The 12,288-nt window shown below is 37.4% G+C and overlaps 2 protein-coding genes across 5 annotated transcripts in view; one reads left to right on the forward strand and one right to left on the reverse strand.

The window, feature by feature from the left end:
- CASK (calcium/calmodulin-dependent serine protein kinase (MAGUK family)) overlaps window positions 1-12,288 on the reverse strand; it is a 405,996-nt gene that overhangs the window by 204,305 nt on the left and 189,403 nt on the right. The gene's annotated exons all lie outside the window — the stretch shown is intronic.
- GPR82 (G protein-coupled receptor 82) lies at window positions 4,765-8,819 on the forward strand. The gene is made up of 3 exons (XM_011980184.1): window positions 4,765-4,899; window positions 7,399-7,469; window positions 7,618-8,819. The coding sequence occupies exon 3, from the start codon at window positions 7,652-7,654 to the stop codon at window positions 8,660-8,662; it is 1,011 nt and encodes a 336-aa protein (XP_011835574.1). The 5' UTR covers window positions 4,765-4,899; window positions 7,399-7,469; window positions 7,618-7,651; the 3' UTR covers window positions 8,663-8,819.

Here is a 12,288-nt window from a genome sequence, read left to right on the forward strand (position 1 = left end):
TGTTAGCCAGGATGGTCTCGATCTCCTGACCTCGTGATCCGCCCGTCTCGGCCTCCCAAAGTGCTGGGATTACAGGCTTGAGCCACCGTGCCCAGCCGTCATTAGTCTTTTCTTAAAAGTGTTTGAAATGCTTGTTCCCCGGTGCCATAAAGAAATAGCACTTGAGCATAAATTTAATTTACTCAGCAAGGCCATTTTTACTTCCTGCAGAAAGGGTATACTCGCCAGCAGTTTTGCCACAGGAGGACACCGAACAAAGGAGACAGGGTCATTTATAACGTGATGCGTCCACCTTACTGCTGTGTCCAGTTTCCATTGGCTGGAACGGGACCTCACATTCTGTATTTGTCTTGATTGGCTAGCAACTTAGAACTTTTTAAAAGAGGCAAAGGCAGAGGAGAACAAAGGAAGGAGGAAGTAACTTGTGGAATGCTGAGAAAGGTAAAAACACCTTCAAATAAGGAAGAGGAACAGGCTATTACCCAATGTTTGCTTGGACCAGTATAAGCATGCCAGGGCAAATATTTGGGCCAAATTGTGGGAGCTAAGAACATAAAGTACATTGATTTATTTATTACGGCTAGCAGATATTTAAGAATGTTAGCACAGGTCTTTGAATAAATTTTGCTTCTAAGAGAAGTTACTATTTATTCCTAATTAAATGGAGAGGAAGGTCTTTGAAGAGGAACCTCTATTTTACTTTTTACAAAAGCTGATAACTTTTCTGTGTTATTATAAATTTACAAACTTCAGATTGTATTTTCTGCTGTTTTTAAAAGTAATTCTTGGGAGAAATGCTCCCATTGCTTGCTGAGAAACCAGCTCTTCAGAACAAGGAGAGGTTTTTCTTCATACTCTAATTAAGGGTGGGACACCCACGATCAGAGCTACTTGTGGCAGGCGGTGAGGGCCTGAGAACAGTGTGACTGGAAACAAGGCTGTGGCCAGATACCACTTCCTGGAGAGGACAGGGGGCTCAGTGAGCCTTGAACAAACCATAGCTTTGGGTAACTGCACTGTGCCTCACTCCTCCTAAAGATAACCACTGGCTTGGGTATATGTTGAACTGGACAAGGCTTACTTACTACTGCCCCTGATTTAAAGAAATAATTATCTTTTGAATACGATAGTCTAATGTGTATAAATTAGTCATGTCTTTTCTTTCTGCATACCAGCCTCCCAATGCCCTGAGCTCCTGATTGGTTAGTGAGAGTACTTAAAAGGCCAATTGCAGCCAATTTAAACACTAGTTTGGATAGCCTAAAATAATTTCTAGATGAAGCACATGGCTTCAGGAATGACTACGCTGTCCTGTGTCCTCTGGGTTCTGGCTCTGAGGGAAATTGATAAGGGACCCTAATTCTAACCCCAACAATCCATGTGAGTCAGGAAAGCTCTCATGTCCCCCTGCTATGTACAGCCCACCGTGGATTGCCAAAATAAATGTCCGCATGCCTGCCCTTTGATTATGGTATCTCCTCTGCCAAGTAAGTATGTGCCTGCCCTTTGAAACACTCTCACTGAACCACTCCAAATGAATTTTGGGGCCAAATTAAAAAACACACTTGATACACAAATCCATCTCAAAAGCAGGAAAATTATTACAAGACAGAACTTCAATTGTAGGACATAACTCTAACACCTCAAGGAAGTAAATCCTAAGGGTGAGAGCAGAATACTTAGGAGATCAATATTTGGCAGATGATATAGGAAGCAACTAGAACTGTTAGGTCAAGTGCATTTGGACTTGGGACAATAGAAGGGGAACCTTGAAGAGACGGATGGGCAAGATGAATGAGAACCAAAGAAAACTACCGGTGATTTGAATGAGAAAAGTCCAAAGGGGCCACTTTACAGAATACTTGTAACATACTTTATTAATCTAGTATTCCCTGACATTTACTCTTTTTACCAATTGTAACAGTATTTCCTAATTTCTTAGAAGAATGAAAATTCACCTATATTTCAACTGGGGAACTCAAAATCACTGAATCCTAAAGAATTTATACTGACATTGTTGGAATAACAGTTTGCTTAACAAAGTCCAGAGTTTTCAAAGATAGAAAAAAACTGGACTTGATTTCTTCCATAGTCAGTTTCTGCTACCTCAAGTCTAGAGCAGGATACACAAATACATAAATCAAACAGGAAACCCTATCTGAACAAAGTTAAAAATACTTAAAACATGACCCTATCGTGAGTACCATAAGGTACCCTTATTGACCTGCAAGAACAACCAATAATTTCTTTCTAAGGCAGAGAATGAGGTCATTTTAAAGCAAATTTACTAATTGTATTCCTCTAGGCAAGCTATTTAACCTCTTTGAGTTTCCTCTCGTGTAAAATGGGACTCCCACCACACATCTCTAGGGTTCTTAGGCATAAAATGCTCTGTCCCATACCTGGCACAGAACTCTCACTCACTAGGCTATGTTCTCCTCTCCTTCCCTCCATTTGCTTTCACAAAGCCTTTCAGAACCACTTTGAGTCACTGTTTCTGCCCTTCTCTAATTCACAGAGCATTTGAAATCTGTATCACATATCACATATTAATCTAAATTCTTGGCTTGCTTGTGGAATCTGTTCAATTTCCAGAGACCCTCAATTAGCTTGTGACTAAACATCCTACTTCTGTGACCTCCACATGCTGCTAGGAACATAGTAGAAACTCCAATAAATATTTGTTGAATGAATTACACTGTTTAACAAAAATAGACCTAAAAACCAAAATAGTGTAAGAACTGGCAAAACTTACACCTATCCAGGTATGCTTGCCCAATAAACAACCAGTGGACTGACAACGGTTTTTAAGCAGTACTTCTGACTCTTCCTTTGTTTCAATGGTTGATTGACATCTGTGGTAGCCAGTTTCCAATATGGCTCCCAGTGATCATCACCTCCTGATATTTACCCCTCCCACACTGATCCAGGGCTGGCTCTGTGTGACCAATAGAATACTGCAGAAATGACAGTGTTGACTTCAGAGGCTGGATCACAAAAAGGCATTGCAGCTATGGACTTGTTCTTGAATTACTTGCTTTGAGGTGAGCCAATCACCATCCTGTGAGGACAGATGGCTGTGTGACCTTGGGCAACTTATGAGATCTTTCTGAGTTTCAGTTTTCCTCACCTTTAAAATGAGACATTTCACAGGGTGTTGTGAAAACCAAATAAGACTTGAATGTAAGGCACATAGCAAGATATCTGGCACATAGTAAGCTCTCATGAAATGTGGCTAATGAATGATGGTAGTGATAGTAGAAGCTGTAGTACCAGCAATTGATTAGATAGATGTGAGATGTGAAAGAACGAGAAATTAAGGATGATTCCTAAGTTTTTGGCTTGAATAACTGAAGGAGTGATGGTATCATTTACTGAGTTTGGAGACAATGGAGGAAAACAAGAGTGTTCTTTCTTTCGGACCAAAGATGCTTATGCCTGAACAGATAATATTACAACTATTTTTCAATCACTTAGAAATAGCATTCCATTTCTGTTCTTCTCTAAATTACTTAAAACTGTTTTTTGTTCTATGTAATTCCTTCCCGGAACATGATACATTACTGAAGTAAAAGTGATAAGAATTCTAAAAGTCAAATTACTCTGTAATGAATGGCCATGAAACCCTGGATGAGTCACTGTTCTTAAGTAAATGGTGGCAAGGCAAAGATGAACAGCAGCAGAACACAATCCGGACACTAGGCAGTTCTCACTTTTGTTTTAGAGAGAAATATTAGCAAACATCAGAGAAAATTTATGAAATAAACATGAAATAAGGTAAGCATCAGGGGTTTATGAGAAATGGCAAGGTACCTCTGTTAATTTTAAGTGAAGATTTAGTGATAACTAAAGTGCTCAAGTTTGATGAAATTAGATTTCTGTTCTCTTTTTCAGACTCCCACTGGTTTAACTACTCAAGGATGAGAGGGAGTGCTTGATGCAAGTCTTCCGCCCCAGATGTACACACTTAGCTTTCATTTAGTTAGTAGGTCACAGGCTGATTCGACAATCTTGTACAAAAAATTGGTTTCACAATTCTATTTTTAAAATTTTTATTGTTTTAGACTAGTCATGGTTTCACAATTCTTTATTAATATAACTATTCATTTGATCTGAGGCATACTTGGCACTCCCAGGATTTGCCAAATCTATTATGAAATGCCCCAAACAGTGTATTATGTTGATAAATGGAGGTAGTGCAGGGCAATCAGAAACAGAGTGGGTTAACTCATTAGTAACCAAACTGGGACCCAACCCTGGGTGCAGTCTGTGCTTACAGTGAGTTCCTCTGGGCCTCAGCTTCTTCAACTTTAAAACAAAGGGTCTCAATCCATAGATGATCATGAAGTTCTATTTTAGCTCTATAATATTTGATTCTAGTAAGTTATAAGAAAACTGAGTTTTGTTTCTATTTTTGATAAAGATGGATTGCAAATAAGCCATCCGCAAACAATTTTACAGACAAATTTGCACCAATATTTGTATTGGGTTACTAACAGAGTGGCTCCTTCTATCACTGTGTCATATAAAACTAGCCATGGGGGATTAAATCTGTGAACTTCAGTCAATCGTGCAAACAAAGCTTACTGGGGTGTAACTAGTTCATGAAATAATCATAAGGAAGTATAATATGTATATTGTCCACCAACTTCCTCCCGCTACAGAAATAGAGAAATGAGGGTTTTTTGAGGAGGTAGTTGCCACATTGACCATAACTATTGAATTTCTTCAATACTGTTTAATTTCCCCTTTTCCTCCCACTGTAGTTGGTGTCATACAAGAGTCTATTTACACTGACTAAAGATATTGGAAGTGCGAAGATCAGAGAATTTTAAGTCTGAAATTTGGCATCACTGCCCTGAACAATATAACCTTAGTTGGCATAAACTACTCATACAGGTAAGAGTGATTATTATTCATTTTTAGCTTAAAAATTAAACTCTATAAAAATAAACAGGACCTAATGGTTTAAATTTTGAAAGCTGATCCTTAAGAAAGGCAGTCAGCATATAATTATGTAGATAGTCATTAGTAACTGAAGTTAAGAGTTGTAGAACTTTTTTCATTTGTCAAATTAGCAGAGACAAAATGTATGCACGAGTGACTTGAGATAGACATTCTCCTGAGGGGAATATAGACTTACAGACATTTTCTAAAGACCAGTTTTGCATCTGTAACATGTAATTTTTATTTCATTTCTTAAGTTCAACAGTACTTTCCAAATTTTGGAAAATAGTTATCAAGTAGTTTTATGATCAAAGTTTATTTTTGAAGGAGATGTACATAGTAGATACAAGTTTGGGAAGGTAAAGATGGTGACCTAGTTGTTGATTGCTATAGTGAGAGTCCTATAGAGACTCAACTTCTGTCTGATAAAGCTAGCCTCTGCAGAAGTATATTTTATCTCCTTTTTGTTTGGAAGCATTTACTATTCATACAGAAGCACCATTACCTTTGCAGTTTTTAGTATACTATGCATTATCTGCACAAGGCAGGAGCTAATGCTTTTCTTTAACAGCATCATAAAAGGAAGCTCCATTCCTTATGTAAAATTAAAATCTACTGTGAGCAGATAATTTTTTTTCTTAAATAAACCGGCTCATTTCATACTCCATCTGCCTGATTTTTGAACTGGTGAAGTTACAGATTAGGTTTTATATATTTATGCCAGGGTCTACACTAACTGCAACCAGATTATAATTCATCAGGTTGCACTAGATTCAGATACAAACTTACAATGAAGCATATGGACTGTTTTCTAAATACAAATAGCAAAGAAAATTATAAAGACACTGGTAGACATTAATTAAGAATCTCGGTATTTAAACCCACACACAATGCACAGTCCTCAAGTTTTCAAGACTTTGGGTGTGGATTGGTTTAAAAAGTTATTACAAAATTATAATATTATTTTGAGAAAAAAACCCAAATTCTGTAATCCAAGATACAGAAAATAAATCAAACCATAATGCTGAAGGGGGTAGAGAGTAAAATTGCCCTGAGGGGCTGGGGGGATATAAGAATTTCCAAGGGCTGTGTATGGTACAATTTTTATGTTTATCAAAAGAGAACATGATTAAAAAAAAGATTGAGAAACCTTGCTCTAGATCATGAAAGAGTGGAGAATGTGGTGCCCAGAAGGCTATGGTGAAGGACACAGAATATGGCACATTCTGAATAGAGATCATGGTTCTTATTTGACCAGAATCCAGTAACTTTTGTTATTCTCACCTGAAAGAAGTGAGGAAATAAGGAGAAAAATAAGAATAAAAGCAATTTATATATGATTCTTCAGCACTTCACATGTACCCTTTGAAGTGAGAAAGATTTAAATATAAGACACAAAAAAGTAAAAACCAGCATTTATGTTGTGATTAAAACATCATATCCTTTAAAAAAAAATCCTCTGAAAAACTCAGATACCAATTTACACACAAGGATACTCTAACCAACAAGCATAGCAGCTACAGTTTTTTTGTTTTTGTTTTTGAGACAGGGTCTCTTTCTGTTACCTAGGCTGGAGTGCAGTAGAATGATCATAGCTTGCTGCAGCCTTGAACTTCTAGGCTCAACTGATCCTCCAACCTCAGCCTCCCAAGTAGCTGGGACTCCAGGCACATGTCAGGATGCCTGGCTAATTATTTTGTAGAGACATGGTTTCACCATGTTGCCCAGGCTGGCCGTGGCCTCCCAAAGTGCTGGGATAATAGGCATGAGCCACCATACCCAGTCTAGTTTTTGTATTTTTTTATAGAGACAGGGTCTCGCTACATTGCGCAGGGTGTTCTTGAAATCCTGGTCTCAAGCAATCGTCCCACCTTGGCCTCCCAAAGTGCTGAGATTACAGGTGCAGAGCCACCACATCTGGCTGTAACTACAGTTTTGACATACATGTGTAAACTTTTATTGAAGTATGACAGTTTAACATTGAATATTTGAAATGACATTTTAAATACTCTTTGGTAATGACCCTGGGATTTTGGAGTCTGTCCTTGGTTGCTACACTTTTCTTCTATTCAGTTCAGGATTTTGCCTGAAATTTTGCTCACGTGGAATTGAGGTAACTTCTGAAATATGAAAAGAGACTCTTCTAATAGTATTAGGTTACAAAGGAGTGTTTTAGCCTAGACACAAAAAGACACCATTTTGAAAACTATATATAAGTAATGTGGTAATTAAAAACCAGTCAACTCTCTATTATTGTGGCCACAAAATACTTCTGTAATACTTTGGCCAACATGTATTGGTTGCATGTGCCTTAAAAATTTTTAAATTATATTTCTAGGCAAAATCAATCATCACTTACAAATTGTTTTACAATCTAAGAACTATCCATTTCTCTAAGTAAAATTATAAATCCCAGGCATGTAACTATTTACATCAAATTTTGTTTTTTAGACAAAGGCATTATCCATCACAATAAGTAACTTTTTGTCTTTATTTCAACCGGACAATTGTGATTGGAAAAGGTAAGAAGCCATCTACACTTTCCCGTTCCATCCAATACATTTTTGTTACTATTTTATTTAATTCAATGCTTTAAAAAAAAAAAACTATTCAGCTTAAATACTGTACCAAAAATAATTTTAATATTAAATATCTGCAATTCTGTTCTAGCTCCCGTGACAAAATTCAAGAAAATCTGACATAAATGAACAACAACACAACATGTATTCAACCATCTATGATCTCTTCCATGGCTTTACCAATCATTTACATCCTCCTTTGTATTGTTGGTGTTTTTGGAAACTCTCTCTCTCAATGGATATTTTTAACAAAAATAGGTAAAAAAACATCAACGCACATCTACCTGTCACACCTTGTGACTGCAAACTTACTTGTGTGCAGCGCCATGCCTTTCATGAGTATCTATTTCCTGAAAGGTTTCCAATGGGAATATCAATCTGCTCAATGCAGAGTGGTCAATTTTCTGGGAACTCTATCCATGCATGTAAGTATGTTTGTCAGCCTCTTAATTTTAAGCTGGATTGCCGTAAGCCGCTATGCTACCTTAATGCAAAAGGATTCCTTGCAAGAGACTACTTCGTGCTATGAGAAAATATTTTATGGCCATTTACTGAAAAAATTTCGCCAGCCCAACTTTGCTAGAAAACTATGCATTTACATATGGGGAGTTGTACTGGGCATAATTATTCCAGTTACTATATACTACTCAGTCATAGAGGCTACAGAAGGAGAAGAAAGCCTATGCTACAATCGGCAAATGGAACTAGGAGCCATGATCTCTCAGATTGCAGGTCTCATTGGAACCACATTTATTGGATTTTCCTTTTTAGTAGTACTAACATCATACTACTCTTTTGTAAGCCATCTGAGAAAAATAAGAACCTGTACATCCATTATGGAGAAAGATTTGACTTACAGTTCTGTGAAAAGACATCTTTTGGTCATCCAGATTCTACTAATAGTTTGCTTCCTTCCTTATAGTATTTTTAAACCCATTTTTTATGTTCTACATCAAAGAGATAACTGTCAGCAACTGAATTATTTAATAGAAACAAAAAACATCCTCACCTGTCTTGCTTCGGCCAGAAGTAGCACAGACCCCATTATATTTCTTTTATTAGATAAAACATTCAAGAAGACATTATATAATCTCTTTACAAAGTCTAATTCAGCACACATGCAATCATATGGTTGACTTTTGAATGGAAAACCCCACAATATAGAAAAGCATTCATGTGACTTTATTAGGGACACTAAACTACATCATTAACATGTCACAGCTTGGTTGACAATAACCACCAAGAAAATCTCTTTGGTTTTTAAAAATAAATAAATATATATTCATAAAACTCAAAAAAACAGTTCTACTTATACTGAAAGTTGAGACGGCAGAAACTTTCAGAAGCAAAAATTAAGCATACTGAAAGGATCCCACTCATATGAAACTAACAGGCTGTTTAAACTCAACTGTGAGTGCTTCTGTTCAGAACACGTTATTTCATGACTAGGATAAAGAAGCAAATGGTTTATGACTTGTCTGCTTTCTGGTAGTTAGAATACAAGGGTCAATCTATGACCAGTGTTTATTGGTAATTTTAAAATCTTTAAAAATAAGTAGCTGGGCTCAGTGGCTCATGCCTGTAGTCCCAGCACTTTGGGAGGCTGAGTTGGGTGGATCATTTTGAGGTCAGGAGTTCAAGACCGGCCTGGGCAACAGGGTGAAACCCCGTCTCTACTAAAAATACAAAAATTAGCCAGACATGGTGGTGGGCGCCTGTAATCCCAGCTACTCGGGAGGCTGAGACAGGAGAATCGCTTGAGCCCGGGATGGAGGTTGCAGTGAGTAGAGATCGCGCCACTGCATTACAGCCTGGGAGGCAGAGTGAGACTCCGTCTCAAAAAAACAAAACAAAAAAATAAAAATAAATAAAAAATAAATAAATAAATAAATAAGAAATATCCTCACTCGAGTCTTATCCAAATGCATGAATAATACAGTGAAAAAAATCCAAGGTTTTATAAACACATTATTTATTTGAAATTATCTGGCTCATGTTATTGGGAGAAGCAATATTCATTGACTCTATATTTTTAAAGCAGATGTTACTTATGCAAATGCTTAAATATTTGGATTAGGCTTTGTCAAAGTAAAAAGCTATGTCATTAAAAGCCCATCTTCATCGCATTGTGCGTATTTTCTTGTCTTCAGTATAAATAATGTTATTAGTGACAAACAGTACCTGGCAGTTAATTTTTTGTGAAATAAATGAATGAATAATAAGGGAGTGTAATAGTATTATGGTTAAGAGATTGGTCTCTGAAATTATACTTCTTGGGTTCAATCTGGCTCTACTTTTTATTTAGCTGGACAATCTTAGGCAAATTACTTATCCTCTGCAAGTATTAATTTCTTCATGTGTAGAGCAGAAAATACTATCTTATTCACAAATCCTATTATTAAATCAGCTGTTACTATTATGAGTAGCCATTGCTTAGTAAGCACTTGCTGTTTGCCAAGCATTTTACTTATATGCTGTATATCTATTATTTCAATCACTACAACTCTAAAGTGTACTAATTTACTGATGAAAATATTGAAGTGGGCTGGGTGCGGTGGCTCACGCCTGTAATCCCAGCACTCTGGGAGGCGGAGGTGGGCAGATCACCTGAGGTCAGGAGTTCAAGACCAGCCTGGCCAACACGGCGAAACACACCTCTACTAAAAATACAAAAATTAGCTGGGCGTGGTGGTTTGTGCCTGCAGTCCCAGCTACTTGGGAGGCCGAGGCAGGAGAATCACTTGAACTCAGGAGGCGGAGGTTGCAGTGAGCCACGATCCTGCCATTGCACTCCAGCCTGGGCGACAGAGTAAGACACTGTCTCAAAAAAAAAAAAAAAAAAAGGAGATATATACACGTGCATAGTTAAGTAAATCACCCCAATCTTTTCCAATATCTAAGTGAACATTTAAAGATAAGCATTTCTTAATGTTAATTTCTTTTTTCTATGTAATCTTGTCAGTAGACAAATGATGGTGACTATATTCTGTAATAAGTACATATATTATGATTAAAAAAAAAGCATGTTCTGTCTGCCCAAAGAGATCATAAGCACATTGGAGCTATAAACTTCTTGTCTATTTCTACTTCCATGGTACTGGTATTCTCTTCTCAGGTAACCAAACAAAAACAGCTGAATAAAACCAACCATTAATAGTAACTTGCCACTTTGTTAGAGACTGCTTAAAGACTCATTTTTTTCTTCACACAGTAATTCCTTCAGTGTCCAAAATGAAGTTTAAAGTAAGTTCACATAATCCTTCCAAGCCTTTAATCTCATAGCATGTTTTGTTCCTGAATTAGAGCTGTAAAAGCAATTCACAGTACACTGCCCAAGAGCCATGTGTTCAAAAATCACTAGAGCTTATTCCGAGGGGGAAACAAACAAACAAACAAAAACACAAAACAACCCAGCAAATTTTGTTTTTTTCCTTTTCTACTTCAATGCTTAACTGAGACATGAAAATGTTCTGAGAAAAATCTGAACATGTTCTGGCTTCAAATACTTATAGTGAGTATCAATTCGTTTAGAGTAGTAACTGGATTTTTGGCTCATTAATGTGCAGAGACAAAGGAGACTTGGGAACTTGAGGTGACCTCCCTGAATGCTAGCTGTAAATGGAAGTGTCCAATCTAGTGACTTCCTAGACATGCAAACCACAGAGTAACTCAAAGTTCATCAGGGAGAGTTTCTGAGATGCACAGATTTCTCCACAGTTACAAAAGTAGTTTTATTCTTTTTATTTTTTGAGATGGGGTCTCACTCTATCACCCAAGCTGGAGTGCAGTGGCGTGCAACCTCCGTCCCCCAGGGTCAAGTGATTCTCCCACCTCAGCCTCCCGAATGGCTGGGACCACAGGTGCCCACCACCATGCCCGGCTAATTTTTGTTATTTTTTTGTAGAGATGGGATTTCGCCATGTTACTCAGGCTGGTCTCGAATTCCTGAGCTCAAGCAATCTGCCCATCTTGGCCTCCCAAAGTGTTGGGATTACTGGGGTAAGCCATTGTGCCCAGCCTAAGTAATTTTATTCTTATGTGAGTTTTGAGACCAAAACTCATCAGACTAAGACAGTAATGTTTGTTTAACATAAGCTATACTGCATTTAATAATCTCATTGGACTTAGGAGTTTTAAAAAAATATAACTTCTGGTCAGGTACAGTGGCTCATGCCTGTAATCCCAGCACTTTAGGGGGCTGAGGTGGGGAGATCACTTGAGCCCAGGACTTCGAGACCAGCCTGATCAACATAGTGAGACCATGTTTCTACAAGAAATAGAAAAATTAGCTGGACATGGTGGCACATGTCTCTAGTCCTAGCTACTTGGGAGGCTGAGGTGGGAGGATCTGTTGAGCCCAGGAGGTTCTGTTGAGTCCAGGAGGTTGAGGCTGAAGTGAGCCATGATTGTGCCACTATATTCCTGCCTGGGTGACAAAGTGAGACCCTGCCTCAAAAAAAAAAAAGAAAAAAACCCAAAAATATAACTTCTAAAAATAATTATTTAAAAAACAATCACTTTACAGCTCTACCACTACTTTAAACAAAAAATATTTCTAGAGATTCTTACATTTAAAAAGACAGGAGAAGAGATACGCAATTTCTCTTTAAGTTACTCATTCTGATAAACTCACATTTTAATTTCCTATACTGAAGAATGAAGTATATACTCAGCTCATTATCATCATGGATATCTTTACACCATAGATGCTTTCCTAAACAGGTGATTTTAAATCATGTTGAATTTTTTTTTTTTTTTTTTT

Source organism: Mandrillus leucophaeus, unplaced genomic scaffold (genome assembly GCF_000951045.1).
Source record: "Mandrillus leucophaeus isolate KB7577 unplaced genomic scaffold, Mleu.le_1.0 Scaffold209, whole genome shotgun sequence".
Taxonomy (NCBI): Eukaryota; Metazoa; Chordata; class Mammalia; order Primates; family Cercopithecidae; genus Mandrillus; species Mandrillus leucophaeus.